Source organism: Bufo bufo, chromosome 4 (assembly GCF_905171765.1).
Source record: "Bufo bufo chromosome 4, aBufBuf1.1, whole genome shotgun sequence".
Classification (NCBI taxonomy): Eukaryota; Metazoa; Chordata; class Amphibia; order Anura; family Bufonidae; genus Bufo; species Bufo bufo.
Window position 1 is genome coordinate 539,903,258 of NC_053392.1, and position 22,774 is coordinate 539,926,031.

Genomic DNA, 22,774 nt, shown 5'->3' on the forward strand with positions numbered 1-22,774 from the left:
TGACTCTGTAATTCCATCTAATAATAGAGTCCCCTGCCACCAGCATCTGTCTGAACTTTGCTGCACTCCTGTTTCCATCCTTCCAACAGCAGTCATCCTCCTGGTTGCTAGGATAAATTCCATGCTGTAGTGTTGCTGGCCCTGAGCTTTCATCCCTAATATCAGCCAAACAGGTATATTTACTAAGGCGTTCCAGCTCAGAACTAGCCTCCCTGGCACTTTTCCCTCTACGCCTTCTTGCAACATTAACCCAACTACTGACCCTGTACTCCTGATCTTGCCCTACTCCACCCACCTCCATTTCACTAACCCCCGCTGTGCCTGCACAGTAAGGTCTAAGCCCCTCTCCAGGTTCGCAAAGCTCCTGAGTGTTGCAATCTGCCTATTTAGATCCAAGATATGCAACATACTTGCATCTAGTGCAAATGTATTCACCCTCAAATGGCTCTTCAAGGCATGCATATATTGCATAAGACACACAGTAGCATTGTCCATTGAGCACATGATTAAATGGGGATGAACAGTGAAGAAAGAAAACAGTAAATATAAATTATGACCCCTGTCTACTGTACAGTAATTGGAGAACTTGCTAGAATCCAGCAAACAACACACAAGGAAAATCTCTCAAATCTTAGTTTCTTGCTCCTTGTCTTAAACTCCAGTTCTTTAATTCCACTTATTCACAAGCCCACTTAGTGCAGCAAGCCCAGCAAGAACTCCTGCAGTCCCAGCTTGCTGGTCTCCTCTGGTCTGTGCCACACCTGAAGCGTCAGGTTATAAAGCGCGTTGTATGTCCTTACGCTGTTGACAGTCAGGACAGTGCAGCATGGCCCGGAAGAGACCAGGGAGGAGGGATGAGTACAGTGCTCACAGCTCTTCACTCCCCTGCCTCCTGCTGTATTGACTTTATAAGACGCACTGCACACTGCAGTTAATTCCAGCAGTTACTGTATGGTGAGCGAAAATCAGGAGCCAAACCTACTCTCAAATAAGGTACAGTTCTATGTTTTTAACCTGTAACTGACCAAATAGTTGAAGTGTTAACTGTGCCTAATAGTGACACGCAGTCATTTTATAGCTAACAGAAGTGATTTAAAAGCATGTGTTTGCTCTGCCACAACATTGATTAAAATAATTTTTTTCTCCACTACTTTATTGGCACTGCCTCTGTGTCCTTCTTTTGTCCCACTAAAGAGTCATTGGGACACAGGTCTTTTTCTTTTACTAAAGACTGCTGTATGCTTTTCTTTTGGTTTAGCTTGGGGTTAGCTAGAACTGTTGATGGCCTGCACGACGATGCGCACGTCCATATACTGTATGAGACCTGCCTGCCACTTGACGCACAGTAACTGTTTCACTACCAGAAAGGACTAGCTATGCATGTTGCTGCAATGCACAGTGACTTACACCAAGAAAGACTCTCCCTGCAGGCCAGGATATAGCTGATTTAACGTGCTTCATGACAAATGAATTCAGAACGAAGAAAATTTCTTGACAAAGTTCAGCAAAGCGTCCAACTTGAATTTTTGAAAACTTCACTCATCTGTAATTATTATCCTCAAAGCTTTCTATAAAAGAGTTTATAGATTATAGCTGAAATCTGTGCCAGCCCACAGCTGGTGTAGATTTCAGTTTGTGGAGGATGGACAGACCAAAATAACATGAATTTAGTAAGAGAGCACATCTTGTTCCACGTTTACTAAAACTGGAGTATGAAATGGCAGTCATAGTAAATCTTCCCCAGTATTACTGCCCTTGCTCCTCTAGTAATCCTCACGGTGTTATCTCATGATTAATGTAAAAATGAAAATCAGACATCACATAGCATAACAATCTATTTCTTACAAAGCTAGAACCAGCCCTGTACTTCATATGAATCCAGAGATCTCCCCATTCATTTAATTCATCAGGGGCAACTCCAATCACTGACTTTTAAGTACTCAGGTGCCATAGTCATTTGTAATCATGGCATCTGAGTGGTCATTTACTAGGAGCACTGCACTCCCTTTAACCAAATGTCTCCACCGCACTGAGATTGCAGAAGGCAAAGAGGCCTGCTATAGCAAAGTTCCTGTCAAAGCCTGACTGAGGCCGAGCTTGACAGGTGCACTCTGATTCTCCCATAGAATATAATGGTAAGCCATTGCAGTCTACGATATAAGTGATCAGATGACCACATGTTAAAGTCCCTTGGGGACTAAAAATAAGTTTGAAAAAAAGTTTTTGGAAAAAAACGCTCTCTCTCTCTCTCGTGAAAAAAAGTCTAAACTATTAAAATATAAAAGTATTTATCCCGTATGGTGAATGACATAAGGGAAAAATATCAAAATGGCATATTTGCCGTTTTTGGTCACTTCACCTCAAAGTAATCAAAAATCCTGCACAATATCATATAAATGAAAAATACAGATCGCCCCGCAAAAATGCCCCCTCTACAATGGACAAAAAAATAAAAAAGTTACGGGGATCAGAATATAGAGATACAAAGAAAAACATTTTTTTTTCAAAGTTTTTATTTTTTTAAAGATGAACTTTGAAGAAAAATTATAAAATGTGGTATTATTGCAATCACACTGAGCCACAGAATAAAGTTAATGTCATTTTCACTGCATAGGAAACACTGTAAAAACGAAACTCAGAAAACAATGGTGGAATTGAGTTTTTTTTTCCATTTCCCCCTTTACAATTTTTTTCCAGCTTCCAGCTACATCATACGAAATATTGAATAGTGCCATTAGAAAGTACAACCTGTCCCACAAAAAAACAAGTACTGATACAGCTATGTGGACAGGAAAATAAAAATGTCTCCTACAAGGCAGGGAGTAAAAAGAAAAGGAAATAATGGAAAATCACTTTCAGGAAGGGGTTACATTCCTATGACATACTGTCCATATAGTATGTTAATAAGCAACTCATTGCTAAGTTAACCATGGGCATTAGATATTGTGGCTGAATGATCAGTTGTTTTTCATCCTCACCCATAAGCATGCCTGAAAAATTTTTACAAAGCATATCATTGATAAGTAGCCCTGATTTCTATGTATATTTAAAACATATATGAAAAAATCTTAATACTAAATGTATTCTGTGAATGGAATTTCATCTACAGGATCTTGTGGATTATCTACGAAAGCACTCCCACAGTGCATTTTATGCAGCATCTATATCTCCACCTATAGCTGAGCAGATCATAAGGGTCATCAAGTGCATCATGGGAAGTGATGGGACATTGACAGGTACCACATTTTTTGTCCTTCTGTATAATTTTCTTAATTTCTCATTATAGAGGTCTCACATATTTCAAGTACTGTAGACAGAATACAACCCTATCAGCTTCTTCTAATGTCCTTGTGTAAGTGTATTTTAAAATGTTCACATGATATTCTGAATTTGGAAACATTCAACGAGAACTGGCCAAAGGTAATAAAGGAAAAAATTATATTAGATTACTATTTGTATTACACAAATGGAAAGCTCATAATTCTTCAGGTTCTTATATAAGTACATAGATGCTTAAGATGCCACCTACCAATGGTGTAAGAACTGACTTGGGATTTTTTCTTTACACACAAATGTTTACCTTATGCAGAATCATTATATTGTTTGGGCTTAGAGGGAAATATTGCACCCAAAAATCGAAAATGCCCCTGCATTATTAAATCAGGAGTTAGAGCAGTAGCCAAAGATCAGCACATACAGAATATTTATTAAAATTTCAAAGGTATCTGTCATTTAGTAGCAGCTGAAACTTTTTTTTAAATGAAAGTGCATCGATATTGGTTCTTTTCACTTTATTTAACTTCTTGGAAACTGATGGTAACCTATCATTTTTTTATTAATTGCACAATCTGACAAAATGATGACCAGTTTGTCACTGATTCCTAAGAAATTATATAGCTGCACTTTCTCTCATTGCAACTGTAGGGAAAATGCTACTACCATGTTACTAAACTTTACCTACTGTGATTACATGATTTTGGACCATTTTTATGTTTTGACTGGAAATTATTTTTAGGCTAGATTCACACATACAGTTTTTGGTGTAGTTTTGTGAGCCAAGCCAGGAATGGATCCAAGAATCTTGTTTTTATTCCCTTTTAGCACAAAAACTGCATCAAAAACCAACACAAGAAGTAAATCCAGTCTTAAAGGCGTTTTATTGACTAACAGAGTGATGACCTCTCCATAGGATAGATCACCAATGTCAGATTGTTGGGGCTCTGACACCTGTGTAAACAGTGTTCAGAGCTGGAATATTGTGGGGGTGCTGAGTGTCCGACTCCCACAAATCAGTTATTATTGACTTATCCTGTATAGAGGTCTATTCAGACTTTTCTGCCATAGAGGGATTATAGTTAAGACACCCTACACACTTGGACATGATTTAGCCAATTGTATTTAAACCTGCACTCAGCACTGCAAATTGCAGCCATAATTGCCAGATTATGGTTGAAAGCCAAAGATTCTAGTGAGAAAGACTTTAGCAAGTTAGCATATAGAGAGTGCTATGATTTGCAACTTTGCCAGCCTCCCTACCTCTCTATCTGGGGAAAGAACTTGCACTGTGTCCAGATTATTGTTGGGTGTACTATAACTCCTATTTTGTACTCAGTAAAAAGAGATGTTTATTCTTCTACCTCTGGCCTGGTTTCCTGATTCCTGCTACACCATATTCTGGCCACTGTACTACTGTACATGCCCTGCCTTGCACCCATGTAAACAGTTAACATCACAGACACCCCAACTACCATCAGGCAGGAAACCCCACCATCAGTGTGTGCCCCGAGGGAAGAACCAATGTACCCTTCATTAGTTGCACTGGCCCTGAGGAGTAACGACCTGAGGGAGACCACCACAACACATCATATCATTAGAGCGACTACCACCCCTATCCTCTGCTCTGGCTCTTTGTGGGCTACTGCACTGGGTACCAATTAATATTGTATGTTGAGGGGCCACTGCTGCCCTACTTACATACATATTCACATACTGGGATTTTATTTCAAACATACAGCTAGTCCAACAGTAAAACAGTATTTTCTCTTATATGTGTCCTCCAAGACAGGTTTCCATCTCTCCACTGGACTAATATTAATACGATGGTGTCTTCCTAAAAATGAAATTTCATGATATACCTATTGGGCCTGCTATCCAAAGAACAGAATTGCTTAACAGTAACAAATGCTAGGCTATGGAGGAGGAAAAAGTATTTTTATGTTTTTTTTATGATAATCATGACTGTAAACCCCTTAGGCCAGCAAAGAGTCAATCAACTTGCAGAGAACACCAGATACTTCAGAAAGAAATTATATGACTTGAATTTAATTACTTATGGAAATGAAGACTCTCCTGTTGTCCCTGTGCTCATGTACATGCCAACCAAAGTAGCGTAAGTACTTCACATAATAATTAACAAAAATTCCCAATGATGAGCTCATCATGGAACATAATAATCCATAACTAGGAATTCTTTCATGAATGAGTAGCTGCATTTGTGGCCATGAAGCCCATAAAAACACAACCAACTCACATAGCCATAATTTTGGCCTGGTATAATGCCTGGTTCTGAAACTATTATTACTAGAATGATCACTTCTATAATGAATTTTAAGTTAGGCTACTTTCACACTCGCGTTTTGGCTTTCCATTTGTGAGATCCGTTCAGGGCTCTCAGAAGCGGTCCAAAACTGATCAGTTTGCATTCTATTGCATTCTGAATGGAAAAGGATCCGCTCAGAATGCATCAGTTTGCCACCGTTCCAGCTTCATTCCGCTCTGGAGACGGACACTAAAACGCTGCTTGCAGCGTTCTGGTGTCCGTCTGATGAAACTGAGCCAAACGGAAATTCAATGGGGACGGATCCGTTTTCACTGACACAATCTGGCACAATAGAAAACGGATCCGTCCTCCATTGACTTTCAATGGTGTTCAAGACGGATCCGTCTTGGCTATGTTAAAGATAATATGAACGGATGCAGATGTTTGTATTATCTGAATGGATCCATCCATGACGGATCCGCACAAAATGCAAATGTGAAAGTAGCCTTAATCAAATTCATCTAGAATTTCATAAAAAGGTTTTAAGATTCAATTTGTGCGAATCACTAAAAATGTTGTCTGTTAATTTACATACAAGTACAGTAGGGCAGGGAAGATAAAATTGGAGGATAACATGGCCTTGCGAGGGGCCCTGGCCAGTAGGTTTGCCCAGAATGCCTTTCAGTCAGCCTCCTCCAATCAGGAGGGATGATATGGACATGTGTCATACCTTAAAGGGGTTCTATGGGAATTAAGAAAATGAAAATACTTAAATATTACTTTATGATAAATATATTCCCAAATACCTTTCATTAGTTATACTGGCTTGTTTTTCTAGGGAGCAATCAGTAGGAGAAACAAAATGGCCACTGTCCTATTAACACACACAAAACCTGTCCTAATCACACAGGAGGACGAGTTACTTGTCACAGGGCGATAACTTCGGAGCGAGGATGTGCGCTGCATCCTCGTCTCCAGGGCAACGGGTGCGAAGAGGACCCAGCTGCGCATGCCTACTTGGCGTGGCCGGCGTCCTCTGCTCCCGTAAGTTCGTCGAAAAGTCTGAGCGCCGAACTGGACACTCGGTACTCAGCAGTGTGCAGGGGGATGAGTCATGTGATGCTTGGCCACGTCACATGACTCCGCTTCCCTATTTAACAGGCAGCCTGCTGGCCACAGGTTGCCTATGATCAAGGTCCTATTCCTAGTGAATATTCAGTTGGCGATTTTTCTGGTATTTGTATCTCGGCTTACTTGACTATGTCTCTTGCTAGATCCTCTTGTACTTTTGCTTCTTCTGGTATTCGACTTCTGCTCTACCTTTTGACTTGTTCTTGCCTGCTCCCTGGTACCGCCTTGACCTCCTGGTTTTGACCTTGCTAGTTCGACCTCTGTTTGTTTGTTTCTCCGCACTTATGCAGGTTAGGGATCGCCGCCCAGTTGCGCTCCGTTGCCTAGGACGGGTAAGTGCAAGTAGGCAGCCACAGAGGAGTGGATGGAGTCAGTTTTCACCTTTCCTATCCCCTTCTCGTGGGTGATTGAGTCAGCACAACCTGTATGTAGGTGCACATCACTATGGCGAAATACATATACAAACGCAAAATACAAATGTGATAGCACTCTGCAACCAGCATTCTGCCCTGCCTCTATGCTGGATGAGGCATTGGTGTACATTTTGGCCAAAGCGTAATAAGCCACTCACCACGTCAAGGTCTCCTCTATGGAGTGGTCCCTAACACTAGTTCCTACCTGTTTATGGGCCATGACAGCCACACAAAGTCCAGGGAATGCAGGTCAGCATGCACGCCAAGCACACTCTGCTTTTAACCCCGTCCGGTGCCATTACAGCTTTCATCGGATCCAGGGATGCAAGTACCAACATGCACGCTGAGCCCACCATATACTTCTCCTGGAGCCAAATGGCTACTGGTAGGTTCTATATAAGCAGACTCAGTTTTATACTGACTTTAAAACCAGCCTCCAGGACAGATTGACTGGTCAGGTGTGCATGACTGCATGGAGATCGCCACGCCTCCAATATATACTACAAAGAAAAAATGTGGGTGATTGAGTCAGCACAACCTGCCTGTAGGTGCACATCACTATGGCGAAATACATATACAAACGCAAAATACAAATGTGATAGCACTCTGCAACCAGCATTCTGAACCTACCAGTAGCCATTTGGCTCCAGGAGAAGTATATGGTGGGCTCAGCGTGCATGTTGGTACTTGCATCCCTGGATCCGATGAAATCTGTAATGGCACCGGACGGGGTTAAAAGCAGAGTGTGCTTGGCGTGCATGCTGACCTGCATTCCCTGGACTTTGTGTGGCTGTCATGGCCCATAAACAGGTAGGAACTAGTGTTAGGGACCACTCCATAGAGGCGACCTTGACGTGGTAAGTGGCTTATTACGCTTTGGCCAAAATGTACACCAATGCCTCATCCAGCATAGAGGCAGGGCAGAATGCTGGTTGCAGAGTGCTATCACATTTGTATTTTGCGTTTGTATATGTATCCCCTTCTCGTGACAGAGTCACAGGCCGTACTACCATATCATGAATCCGTTGCAAACTCTCACGGATCATGTCCAAAACCTGTCTCAGATTGTCCAGGAGTTAGGGGAGAGGTTTCAAGCTCAGGAAACTGTCCGAAACCTCTCTGTTACTTCGTCATCCTCACTAAGCTTCCTGATCGGTTCTAAGGGAATCGCAATAGTTTTTTGGCTTTTAGGGAGAGCTACAAACTGTATTTCTGGTTGCGCCCTCACTCTTCTGGTTCTGCTCAACAAAGAGTGGGAATTATTATGTCCTTATTACAAGGCGACCCCCAAGACTGGGCTTTTTTTAATAACCCCCCCGACTCTGTGTCTCAGATCTGTCGACGCGTTTTTTCAAGCCCTCAGGGTTTTGTATGATGAACTTGACAGAGCATCTGTAGCGGAAAGTCAGTTAAAATCTCTTGTGCAGGGTGACCGACCGGTAGAAGACTACTGTACTCAATTTCGTAAATGGTGCATTGCCTCTGGTTGGAATGAACCTGCTCTTAAAAGTCAGTTTAGGTCTGGCCTATATGAGACTCTCAAAGACATGCTTGTATGTTATCCCTTTCCTGAGACCTTGGAGCAAACCATAACTCTTGCTGTGAGACTGGACAGAAGCATTAGGGAGAGACAACGGGAGCATTTGCTTTTTCCACAGGTTATGTCCAAACCAGAGACTAGTCCTATGGGGATCAAGTCCGAGCCTTGTACAGAGGGACCGATGCAGCTCGGTTTGACCAGAAGAGATTAATGTCGTCGCCGTGGTACATGTTTTTACTGTGGCGACTCCAATCATTAGATCCCACAATGTCCCAAGGTCCCTCCTTCCGGAAGATCACCTAAACCTGAGGGATCTAAAGATAAGGTACTCCCTGGGGTATTATAACTTGATCCTTATCAAAGAAGGGGACGAATAGAAGACTGCTTTTAATACTCCGGAGGGGCACTTTGAATACACTGTCATGCCTTTTGGGCTCAGTAATGCTCCTGCAGTTTTTCAAAATTTTATGAATGACATATTCAGAGAATATATCAGTAAATTTTTGATTGTATATCTTGATGATATTTAGATTTTTTTTTTCCCCGACTTGGCATTCTCATGTTATTCATATCAAACAAGTGCTTGAAATTCAAATAAAAAATCAATTATCTGTAAAATTTTAAAAATGTGTTTTTGGGGTACAAGAAATCTTATATCTTGGTCATATCCTTACTCCACACTCGTTTAAAATGGATCCTGGTAAGGTACAGGCTATTCAAGACTGGGTGAGGCCTTCTTCTCTTAAAGCATTACAGCGCTTCCTTGGGTTCTCTAATTATTATCTTAAATTTATCAATAATTTTTCAGTAATTGCTAGACCCTTAACCGACTTAACCAAGAAGGGTGTGGATCTTGTTAACTGGCCTGTATAGGCCATAGAAGCTTTCGAAACTCTTAAGAAATCTTTTGGGAACGCCCCAGTCTTGATTCAGCCAGATCAAGAGAAACCATTTGTTGTGGAGATCGATGCTTCTGAGGATGGGGTGGGGGCGATTCTTTCTCAGGGACCCTCTTACCTCACTAGTCTAAGACCTTGTGGGTTTGTTTTCACGAAAATTCTCTCCTACTGAGAGAAATCATGATATTGGCAATCGTTAATTGTTAGCTATTAAATGGGCATTTGAGGAGTGGAGACATTTTTTGGAGGGGGCCAAACAATGCATCACTGTTCTTACTGATCATTAAAAAAAAAAAATTCTCGAATCCGAGAAATGCCTGAATCCTCATTAGGCCAGATGGGCATTGTTCTTCACGCGTTTTAACTTCTCTATTACTTTCAGGCCAGGAAGTAAGAATGTGAAAGCTGATGCTTTGTCTCAAATCTGTGTAGTCTGTGTGGAGTCATGTGACGCTGGCCACGTCACATGACCCCTCTGGCTCCCTATTTAAACAGGCAGTCTGCTGGCCACAGATTGCCTGTTATTTAGGTTCCACCTGCGACTTTGTCTTTCCTGGCGTACTTACCCCCTGCTGAATTCCTGACGATCCTCTGTCTGCTCCTTGTGTACTTTGCTGCTCTCCTGGTATTCTGACCCCAGCTTCCTCCTGACGATCCTCTGCTGACTCCTTTGGTACTTCACGATTCTCCTGGTATTTATGACCCCGGCTTCTCCTGACTATTCTCTGCTTGCTTCATTTGTACTTCGTAGCTTTCCTGGTATAGACTCGGTCCGTTCACATTCTGTTGTTTGTCTGGTTTGTCCTCCCTGCACTTATTCCAAGCTAGGGATTGCCGTCCAGTTGTCCCCTGTCATTAGGACTCGCGAGGCAAGTAGGCAGGGCCAGGGGTGAGGGTGGAGCGCAGTGGTCACTTCCCTCCCCCCTGTGTGTGTGTACACGACCGTTACAGAATAAACCACTGTACCATGAATCCTCTAGTGACCCTGACTGAGCATGTGTCAAACCTGACGCAGATGGTGCAGGAGCTAGGGGAGAAGATTCATTCCCTAGAAATAGGACAAGACGCCACTGCTCCTCAGGCCTCTGGTCCGAACTTGAGCCCTCATATGGAGCCACCGATCAAGCTTCCAGAACCCTTTTCTGGAGATCGGAGGAAGTTTCACTCCTTTAAGGAGAGCTGTAAATTGTATTTTAGTTTACTCCCCTTGTCTTCCGGGTCGGGAAGCCAACGGGTGGGCATTGTTATTTCCCGCTTACAGAGGGATCCCCAGGGGTGGGCCTTTTCTTTACCCCCTGATGCTAGTTGTTTAACCACAGTAGAGTTTTTTTTTTCAGGCTCTGGGTATCCTGTATGATGAACCAGACAGGGCCCTGGTAGCCGAAACCGCGCTGAAAGCATTGGTTCAAGGCAACCTCTCTGCGGAGGAGTATTCCACCTAATTTAGAAGGTGGTGTGTTCCCTCAGGGTGGAACGAGACAGCTCTTAAGTGTCAATTCAGGTCAGGTCTATCTGATAATATAAAAGACCTACTAGTGAGTTATCAGCTCCCAGAGACTCTTGAGGAGAAAGACGACAGGAACGACAGTTCTCTTCTCAGGTGCTAGTCCAGTCTGAGGTTTGTACCAGGAGTGGTACCTATGAAGAACCTATGCAAATTGGCATGACCAGAGGGGATCAGCGCCGCAGACGTGGGATCTGTTTCCACTGCAGAGATCCTGACCATTGGATCAGTGTCCAAAGAGGATCCTTTCTGATAAGGCTTCCAAGACAAGACCACCAAGGGACCAGGTACTCCCTGTTATTACTAAGAGTAAGCTTTTAGTTCCTATAACCATTTCTCTGGGTTCTAATAAGTGGTCGGGTGGTGGGCGTGGCCGAACCAACATGGAGTGAGGAAGCAGGAACGCAGTGCTCCTCCAAAATCCTGTAAATTACCCTATAAACACCTGGCATAATCGGAGTTATTTGAGCCCATACAGATAACATCAGATCCCTTAACCATCAGGGACACTTCGCTTAGACCTGAACGCTGTGGCTTGGCTGTCGCACTGCAGGAGCTGACGGCGCATAGGAGAAGAGCAGGGAGACGCGGCCGGAGGAAAGTGTGGAACGGAGCTGAGGCAGGATTCATCGGACCGCAAGATGCACACTGCAGGTACGGCATCCCGACAGTAGCTGACATCTTACCTTAGGCTGCTGCCGGTGCCTGCTGGACTCACGCGACCCGCGGCTGTAGAGGGAAGGAAGTCGCGTGGTGGGTGCCATCTTGCCTGTAAAGTTAGTGCGCCACAGCGCTCCTCTCTACTCCGGCAGACGAAGTGGGGCGGCGAGACAGAGTATATCAGTGTCTCCCTCCTGAAAACACTGCCACCTCCCTCCTGAAGTCCTGCTGCGATACTCCTACTAGGAGACTCTGTACATAAACGATACAAGGTCTACCAAAGGACTTTTTTGAAGTATATCTGAATGTCTGATGGACTTGTTGGATTGAATAAAGCAATTACCTGATATACTGCAGGAGTGACATACCTCAGCTAGTCTTTCAAGTTTCTGTGGACTATTTCTATGGGCCGCAAAACCTCTTCTTAGGCTCCATCAACTGTTAAACAATACATGGATGCCATGAGTCAGACAGAGCAAGAAAGGGAGGGGTCTCATGTCCCAGTTGCTTCTGCTGAAGTCTCTCAAATTATGAAAGCTATAGCAGCTTGTCAAGCTGCTCTTACATCAAAGATAGACCATCTCCAGTCTGATCTTAGCTGTTTACGGCACGATTTTGACAAAATTCGTGAGAGAACGTCTGCAGTGGAGCAAAGAGTAAGCGATGTGGAAGATGCGTCTAGAACAGTTGGAAATGACACCAGGCAGCTGTTACAACAGGTCCAGATGCTACAAGCCAGAGCGGAAGATGCTGAAAACCGCAACAGACGTAACAACGTCCGTATCCTGGGCTTACCTGAGCGAGTAGAGGGGTCTACCCCAGAAATATTTGCGGAACAACTCATAAAAGAAGTATTGCATCCTATCTCTCTTTCCAGTTGCTTTGTTATAGAGAGGGCGCACCAGGCCCTTACTGCCGGGATCCCCTGCTAGGCCTTTCATTATAAAAATCCTGAAATACAGGGATAGAGACGCTATTTTGCTAGCTGCTAGACAGAAGGGCAACATCAGCTATGAGAATGTCCGCTTGTCATTTTACCCGGACTCTACTGCGGAGGTCCAGAAGAAAAGAAAGCAGTTTACTGAGGTCCGAGGGCGACTGAGAGATAAAAATGTGAAATATGCAATGATCTACCCTTCTCGCTTTAGGGTGCAAGATGGAGAAACGGTCCGTTTCTTTAATACTCCTGAAGAGGCTACAGAGTGGATTGATAGAAATCTGAATGCAAGGCCTCACCGCTGATGGAATGAACTCTGGCAATGACAACTGAAGGAGCTAATAATTTCTTAAATGTTAGATTGTATTGCTGACAGGGTTGTTAAGGGGGGAGGGGGGGCGGGAGTATTATGTTTCACCGCACCACTATTACTCTTGTTATAATCCCTGTTCTTTGATTTTGTCTATTGATCAGATGTTAACCCTATATACGTATGCTGGGTGGCAATACCCTGAACCAACATGCACTGTTATAGGAGGAACTGTTTATTTACTTTCTCTCACTAAGGTACCTATATGGTATATGAGTTCACCTAATGAGTTAGGGTAGGCTATCATACCCGGAAGTTAGCTAGTTCAGGGTTTCAGGCTCAACCATGTTAGGAAGGTTTGGGCAGGGTGGGATGGGAAGGTTGGGAAGGGGTGGGCTAGAGAGGGTGTTTATATTGGAAGGTTCTTTGATGTGGTATGTATGTGTGTGTGAATGTGCCTTCATCGGGCGGAGATTTTGGATATTCTTTCTCTGGTGGGATAAATGGCGTTAATTAAGCTGCTTTCCTGGAACGTTCAGGGTCTTAATAATAAGATTAAAAGATCTTTAGTTTTCAATTATCTGAAGAGGTATAACCCTGACATAGTGTTATTGCAAGAAACACACCTGCAAGGCCAGAAAGTACTAGCTTTGCGACGTCCATGGATAGGCCCCACATATCATGCAGTTTATTCAAATCACGCTAGAGGTGTTTCTATCTTAATTGCTAAAAGTCTCCCGTTTCACATACCCTCTGTACAGTTAGACCCTTATGGTAGATATGTTATTCTAGATGCTTGTGTCAGAGGCCTGCAGTACTTAATTGTGGGTCTCTATATCCCTCGCAGAGAGGTCCTAGATTTAATTATAGCTAAAATAGCAGGGTTTCCAGCAACGCCCTGTATTATTATGGGCGACTACAATGCCACTTTAGATCCAGTACGGGACAGATTGTTTCCCCAGGCCTCACACAACAATGTGCTGTCACGTTGGGCTAATGCCTATGATCTGATAGAGACGTGGTGTTATTTTCATCCCACAGGTGCACAATTCTCGTGCTATTCGGCTTCTACTGGCTCATTTCTCATATAGATGTGGCCTTTGTGTTTGAGATCATGCCCCCCTCCTTCTGATTTTGTCACAGCCATTGGCTCCGGCCGATAAGCAGTGGCGGTTAAATCCCATGTGGCTCGAGGTCTTACCAGTGTTGAGCGATAGCCTAGACGTTATGGGAAACTACTGGACAGAAAATAAAGGATTTACGAATCCCCTGGTAGAATGGGATGCTTTTAAGTCAGTCATGAGGGGGGCATTGATTGCTGCTATAGCAACTCACAGAAAGGAATTGAATATCAAACGGATGAAACTGGAGATGGAGCTAGCTGATAGAGAGAGGCTATTTATACTAGATCCGTGTTCTGAGAAGCAGACTATGTGGCTGGATGCAGAGCGTAGGTTTACTTTACATTTAACTAAATATACTCAGAAGAAACTTTTGAATCAGAGACAAACCATTTTTTTAGATGGTGATAAGTGTGGTAGAGCTTTGACATATTTGGCTAGATCTGAGACTCAGCAAACGGTGGTGGCGGGAGTTCTGAATGATCAATGGATCTTGTTAAGGGAGCCTAGAGATGTTTGCCTCCTATTATGCGAACTTGTATGCCCCCAAGACCATGTGCACCTCGGGGGAGATTGCCAATTTCTTAGCAGGTATTAATATTCCTTCTTTGGACAGAGATGACAGGGATTCCCTAGCGTCAGATATATCTGACCTAGAGATTGAAGTGAACATTAGCTCTTTAGCAACCAAAAAAAAACCGGGACCCGATGGATTTCCTGCTGAATGGTATAAGCGGTTTTCTAAGGACCTTGTTAATAGATTAGGGAAGCTGTTGAGATATGCGCTGGAACGAGGTTCGTTGCCTCCTTCTTTCTCGGAGGCAACAATAGTAGTGATTCATTAGCCGGGAAAACCATCTGACCAGTGTAGCTCTTATCGGCCTATCTCACTTCTAAATCTTGACGTCAAAATCTTTGCGAAGATACTGGCTTTAAGATTGAGGGGGGGTAATTCTTTCCTTGGTTGGGGTAGATCCGTCGGGTTTCATGCCAGGGAAAACTACAGATATTAATTTAAAGCGATTGTTCACTAATCTTCAGGCCAACCATGACAATAGAGGTATGAGGGCTCTTGCGTCCTTAGACAATAAAAAAGCCTTTGATTCAGTAGAGTGGGACTTTATGTGGGCAGTGCTGATTCGAATGGGTTTTCCTGAGAAATTTCTGTGCTGGCTACAGATGCTTTATAAATCCCCTTCGGCAAGAGTCGGGGTAAATGGATACACATCGGACTCCTTCCCCTTAGGTAAAAGCACTAGACAGGGCTGCCCTCTCTCCCCCTTATTATTTGCATTAATAATGGAACCTTTGTCGATACTCATTTCCTCTGACTCAGGTAGAGAAGGCTGGGAAATGGCTGGAATATCAGAAAAGCCTTCATTATATGCTGATGACATGTTGGTATACCTAGCTGATCCAGGGAAGTCCTTGGATACCCTTTTAAACGTTGTTGATCATTTTGGTAACTTCTCGGGTCTTCGTGTGAACTGGGCCAAGTCTAGTCTTTGCCTAATTGATGACTTTGACCCAGCTCGCATTTCATTGAACAATAAGCTTCAGATTGTAGAGCAATTTACATATTTGGGAATTATTGTTCATAGAGATGTGGCAAAGTTTTATGATTTGAATGTTGCTCCTACAATCCAATCCATTACTCGAAAATTGGAAGCATGGGAAAACCTACCTTTAAATCTCATTGGGCGTATGAATATTGTAAAAATGATTCTTCTCCCAAAGCTGCTATACCTATATAGAGCTGCCCCAATGCTACTTCCCAAGAAACACTTTACTACCATGGATAGAGTAATCACTCCCTTTCTATGGAACAAATCTTCTCCCAGAATAGCGAGATGCACCCTTCAGGCATCTTACCTGCGGGGAGGCCTTGCTTTACCCAACCTGTACATGTACTATGTAGCCGTGCAGTTAAATTATGTGGCGTGGTGGGTACGGGCAGACTCGGGTAATCCGGCGGTAGTGTTGGAGGCAGCTTTGTTGGGGTCCTATGAAGCACTTACGAACTTGGCATATAGGAGGGGGGCTGGTTCTGCAGTACATTATACCCAATCGATAGCGGTTGCAGTAAGGATTTGGGTTAAATGGAGTCAGATGCACAACTCCGGCGAGAATAGTATTACTTGGTCGCCATATTTACCATTGTGGAAAAGCAGAGTGCTACCAGAGCTGTTCTCATTAATGGAATTTGAATTCTGGCCCCAAAAAGGGGTGCGTTATCTTACCCAACTGTATGATAAGGGCCTCTTCAGAACCTTTAACAGTTTGAAGCAGGAATTTAATCTGCCCCAACATAGTTTGTACAGATATTTTCAACTTAGACATGCCTGTCAGGCTCAGTTTGGCAGAGAACCTTTAAAGTTGGAGTGTGGACCAGTGGAAGCAGTGGTTAGGAGGGTTCCTTTGGTCAAACCAGTGTCGGCTCTCTATGCATCGCTGATGGCGTTACAGGATTCTCCCCTTAATAACTTATTTGTCAGGTGGAGAAGGGATGTCGAAAGTTTGGAAGATATGCATATTAAAGAATTTAGCCATACATGGAGATCCACAGTGGTAAGTGCTAGGGATCAATTGAGTCAAGTTAAGTGGCTTCACAGGATATATTATACCCCTGAGAGATTATTTAAAATGGGTAAATTACCAGACCCTCAATTCACGAGATGTGGACATGAAAACGGCTGCCTAATACACATGGTTTGGCAATGTCCGGTCATTTATGGCTTCTGGGAGGAGATTCATACTTATATTAATGATAAACTAGGCTTTCCTAATGTCTGTACTGAGCTGACGAGTCTGTTGGGGATAGCCAACGAGGTTGTTCCCACCAAATTTGGCAGGAAACTATACAGAATACTCTTGTTCTATGCCAGGAAAACTATCCTCCTAAATTGGAAACCCCCTAAGAGTCCTACTGTGCAACAATGGATACATCTAGTCAATACCGACCTTGAATTATATAAGTTTGTATATGAGCGAAGAGGGACCCCTGACCGTTTCATAAAGATATGGGATCCTTGGATTGGAGCCCAAACTCTGATACCATAGGAGACAGCGGTGTTTGCTTCTGACTGATGAAGGTGTGTATGAATGTGTGTGTGTGTGTGTGCAGTACTTTTTACCATTCTGAGACATAATCTATTGGGTACTATTCATACTATTAAAATTGATATCCACTTCTGACCTGAGTAAGGGCTAAAAGGAGCTGCTGTGACTGATCCCATGTAATTTAATGTACTGGACTTATTTGTCGATTGTCTGTATTTGAAGTGTTTGTAATGCTTTTTGCTAAAGTTAATAAAAAGATACTATTATAATAAGTGGTCGGGTCAGGCCTTTATAGATTCGGGCTCAGCGGCCAGCTTTATTGACCATGGGTATGCTACTAGACAGGGTATTCCAATTTTTGTTTTACCTACGCCCATCCATATCATGGCCATCGACTCCACTCCCCTGGTAGGGGGTACTGTGAGGTCATGTACCTCAGAGATTTCCTTAGCTGTGGGAGTTTGCCACTTAGAGAAATGTTCCCTGTTAGTCCTGGAGAACTTACCTGTCAAAGTGGTATTGGGGATGCCATGGCTCCAATTACACAATCCTACGATTGATTGGACCAGAGGGGAACTGGTGAGTTGGGGATCTGAATGCGGCTCATGTCTGTCTAGAATACGGATTGGGTTCTCTGTGGAGTTTGAGGTATTACCCGCAATCATAAAAGAGTATGCTGATGTGTTCTCGTCATCGTCCCCAGAGGCTCTTCCTCCCCATAGACCTTATGATTGTGCCATAGTCCTGGAGAAGGGGACAAGGTTTCCTAAGGGGCGTATTTACAATCTTTCCAAACCTGAACATGAGGCCATGGAAGATTACATTAAGGAGAGTCTCATTAAGGGGCACATTAGACCCTCGGTTTCTCCTATGGGGGCGGGGGTTTTCTTTGTTAAGAAGAAGGATGGTGGTCTTAGACCCTACATAGATTACCGGAAATTAAATAAGATCACTATCCGGAATACTTACTCCCTCCCATTGATTCCGGATTTATTTAACCAGGTATTAGGGGCGCCTGGTTTTCTAAGATTGATTTAAGAGGAGCATAAAATTTAATCCAAATCAAGGAGGGGGACGAGTGGAAGACAGCGTTCAATACCCCGGCTGGTCACTTTGAATATCTCGTTATGCCTTTTGGACTCAGCAATGCCCCGGCTGTGTTCCAAAATTTCATGAACGATATTCTTAGGGAGTTCTTGGGAAAATTTGTTATTGTATATCTCGCCGACATTTTGATATTTTCCCCTGATTTTAGGAGTCATGTGTTTCATGTTAGACAGATGTTTGAGGTGTTGAGAGAGAACCAATTATCTGCTAATCAGGAAAAATGTGTCTTTGGGGTGCAGGAGATTATATTTCTCAGACATGTTCTGACTCCCCACGCCATAAAAATGGATCCTAGCAAGGTTTTAGCGATTAAGGGATGGGTAAGACCATCATCTTTAAAGGCCTTACAACGTTTCCTTGGTTTCGCTAACTACTACCGTAAGTTCATAAAGAATTTCTCGGTAATCACTAGACCACTGACCGACCTCACTAAGAAAGGGGCGGATCTGGAAAATTGGTCTACTGAGGCCTTAGATTCATTTGAAACCCTAAAGGAGGCTTTCAGTAGCGCTCCCGTTCTAACCCAGCCAGATCAGGAAAATACTTTTATCGTGGAGGTGGATGCTTCTGAGGACGGGGCAGGAGCAGTCCTCTCGCAAGGTCCTGCTACCCTCACTAACCTGAGACCTTGTGTCTTTTTTTTCCAGAAAATTTTCCCCTCTGAGAGAAATTATGACATAGGAAATTGTGAGTTACTGGCCATTAAGTGGGCATTTAAAGAATGGAGACATTTTCTTGAGGGGGCAAAACATTGTGTTACTGTTGTTACCGATCATAAGAACCTAATGTTTCTCGAGTCGGCAAAAAGGTTAAATCCCCGTCAGGCTAGATCGGCATTGTTTTTTACTCGCTTAAATTTTTCCATCACTTTCAGACCAGGAAGTAGAAACGTAAAGGCCGACGCACTCTCTCAGAGTTTCTGTGCGTACCAGCCTACAGAGACTCCACCTGAAACCATTTTACCAGCTAAGGTCTTCCTAGCAGCCTTGTCTCAGGACATCACGACTCTCATCAAGGCTGAACAACACCTAGCTCCGTCGTCCACTCCTACAGATAAATTGTTTGTTCCCGTACAGTTTCGTCTCCAACTGCTGGGTGAGTGTCATGACTCTGTTTTTTGTGGACATCCGGGCATTGAGGGCACTAAAGAGCTGGTTTCCAGCAAATTCTGGTGGCCTACTTTAACTAGAGACGTCAAGTCTTATGTGTTGGCCTGCGAGGTTTGTGCGAGGTCTGAGACCCCTAGGACTCGCCCGGCTGGGTACCTACGACCCTTACCCATTCCCAGTAGACCCTGGTCTCATATCTCGATGGATTTTATCACTGATCTGCCACCTGCAAGTAAGACTGTGGTTTGGGTAGTGGTTGATAGATTCAGCAAGATGGCTCACTTTATTCCCGTGTCTAAACTCCCGAGTGCGAAGACCCTAGCATCTTTGTTTGTGGAACAAATTGTACGTTTACATGGCATTCCAGAAAATATTGTGTCTGACAGGGGTGTGCAGTTTGTGTCCAAGTTTTGGAGGGCCTTCTGTCTGAGATGCCAGATTTCACTGTCCTTTTCATCTGCTTATCACCCTGAAAGTAATGGACAGACTGAGCTCCTCAATCAGTCGGTGGAACAATTTCTTAGGGCATATGTTGCAGATGATCAACAGTTTGTGGGTGAAATACCTTCCGTTAGCCGAGTTTGCTCTGAATAACCGAGTTAATTCCTCTGCTGGGGTCTCTCCTTTTTTTTTGTAACTATGGCTTTCATCCTCATTTTCTTTCTGGGTCATCCGTCTCCTCGTGTAATCCCGAGGCGGATGAGATCTCCTCAAAACTGTGCAGAGTATGGGCACAAAATACTCAAAGAGTCCAGGCTAATAGGAAACGTTCCACGGGGGTGAACTTTCAGGTGGGGGATAAGGTGTGGTTGTCCTCTAAAAATCTTTCACTCAAAGTTGCTTCAAAAAAGTTTGCTCCTCGCTTTATAGGGACATACGAAATCATAGAGGTGATTAATCCTGTATCATTTAGGTTAGAATTGCCCGACACATTCACGATGTATTTCACAAGTCCCTACTAAAAAAATACATCGAACCCGTCATAAGCCGCGCCACTGCCTGTTCTAGTTAAGGATTCTGTGGAGTATGTGGTATCTAAAATTGTGAATGTCAGAAGAGTGCGTAATTCCTTGCAGTATCTGGTGCACTGGAAGGGCTATGGACCCGAGGAAAGGTCTTGGGTACCAGCTAGGGAGGTTCATGCCCCTAGACTGGTTAAGAAATTTCATGAGGATCATCCCGAGAAGCTGTCACCTGAGTCCTTGGGTCCGGTGGCCCCGCGTAAAAGTGGTGGTACTGTCACGGCGCGGTCTAGGAGGCGGGCATGTCCGGAGCTCGCACGCATCATCAGCGCGTCCAGCGTCGCCTGCGCTCCTGAAATTACTATGCACGCCCCCCGCGCGTCTATGCGCATTCATGAGAATGGTTTTAGGGCTGAGCGCCGAGCTGATCACTTGGTGCTCGGCTGTGTAGTCTGTGTGGAGTCATGTGACGCTGGCCACGTCACATGACCCCTCTGGCTCCCTATTTAAACAGGCAGTCTGCTGGCCACAGATTGCTTGTTATTTAGGTTCCACCTGCGACTTTGTCTTTCCTGGCGTACTTACCTCCTGCTGAATTCCTGACGATCCTCTGCTGACTCCTTGTGTACTTTGCTGCTCTCCTGGTATTTATGACCTCGGCTTCTCCTGACTATTCTCTGCTTGCTCCATTTGTACTTTGTAGCTTTCCTGGTATAGACTCGGTCCGTTCACATTCTATTGTTTGTCTGGTCTGTCCTCCCTGCACTTATTCCAAGCTAGGGATTGCCGTCCAGTTGTCCCCTGTCATTAGGACTCGCGAGGCAAGTAGGCAGGGCCAGGGGTGAGGGTGGAGCGCAGTGGTCACTTCCCTCCCCCCTGTGTGTGTGTACGCGACCGTTACACTTAGGAGGTTCAGAAAATTTAAGCTAATAGGAAGCGTTCCAAAGGGGTTGATTTTAAGGTTGTCCTTAAAAATGGCTTCCAGGAAATTTGCGCCGCGATTTGTAGGACCATATGAAATTCTCAACATCATTAATCCTATATCTTTTAGGTTGAAGCTGCCAGACTTGTTTCATATCCACAATGTATTTCATAAATCTCTACTGAAAAAATATATTTCACCCATAGTTCTGTCTCAGGCAGACCCTCCCCCGATACTGGTGAATGGTCAAAATGAATTTATTATTTCTAGAATCATTGATGTTAGGAAAGTTCGTAATTCATTTCAGTAGTTCATTGGAAGGGTTATGGATCCGAGGAAAGGTCCTGGGTGCCAGTGAATAAGATTCATGCTTCTAGGTTGATTAAAAAAATTTCATCTTGCTCATCCATAAAACAGAAGAGAGGGAACATTGCTAAGGCACAAAATGGGACATTTTCGAGCTGTTTTTCTAATAGAAATGCACGATTTTAGTAATTGAAGTATATTACAAAAATTGTCAATATCACTGCCCCTACACATAGCAAAAAAAAAAAAAAGAATGACAGGCCTGTTTCACATTTGTGTTGTGGCATTCCGGTTTTGAGATCCAGCAGAGGATCTCAAAACCGGGCCAAAACAGTTATGTTTTGTCCCCATTCATTGTAAAAAAACTGGGGACAAAACTGATCAGAATTCTGCATTCCGTTCCATTTTGTTGTTTTTTGACCGGGCACAAAACCGCTGCAATCAGCCATATTACAATTAAAAAATCTTATGTACTGGCTGATGATTTTTTTTTAAGTATCATAGTTGCGCTGGACACTGTCCTCCAAATGTGCTTTTTCTTTCATTTTTTTTCAAAAACGCTGTTGAAAATTTTTTAATAAGTGTACCAAACCTGATCAGACATATCTTGCAGCATCACAGTCAGCATATAATTTGTAAAGTTTATTCAATCAATAATAAGTGTACCAAACCTGACTGGGCATATTTTGCATCACAGTCAACATATATTTTTGAAGCAGACTCGGTCCAATTGTGCATTTAAAAAAAAACACTTACACGTAAAGTTTAGTTAATAAATAATGTGTATCAAACCTGACTGGATGCATTTTCTATCATCAATGTTGGCATATATTCTCAAACACCGCAAATGTAATTTCAAATTGTCCATCTATCACAGATGGGTACCTGACCTAACATGTTGTTGTGCGTCACTCTGTGTTATATTGTAGTGGACTCTGTCCAATTGTGCATTTTATTTTAACAAATATTTTAAACTTATTACAAAAATGTGATTTACTACAGACTACTGCGCCTGACGTTTTATCAGACATCACTCCCTGTTACATTGCACATTTGGTTCTAAATCTTTGCAAATTTAATTTTAAAAAATCCACCTATTACAGACTAGTGTACCTGACCAGATGTGTTGTTGTGTATCACTCACTGTTAGGGCTCATTCACATGGCCGTAGGTGGGCCGCTCCATGCATTGGGGATCGCAATTTGCAGTCCCCAATGCACGGGCAACCTCTGTACGGCCGCGGGGATGAATCCA

General features: G+C 43.4%; 1 protein-coding gene across 1 annotated transcript in view; it reads left to right on the plus strand.

The window, feature by feature from the left end:
- Nucleotides 1-22,774, plus strand: part of LOC120999086 (serine palmitoyltransferase 3-like) — a 117,421-nt gene that overhangs the window by 56,507 nt on the left and 38,140 nt on the right. Inside the window, exons 9-10 of the mRNA XM_040429958.1 lie at nucleotides 3,110-3,236; nucleotides 5,254-5,389. Of these exons, the coding sequence (XP_040285892.1) occupies nucleotides 3,110-3,236; nucleotides 5,254-5,389 (263 nt within the window). The remainder of the gene's footprint in view (nucleotides 1-3,109; nucleotides 3,237-5,253; nucleotides 5,390-22,774) is intronic.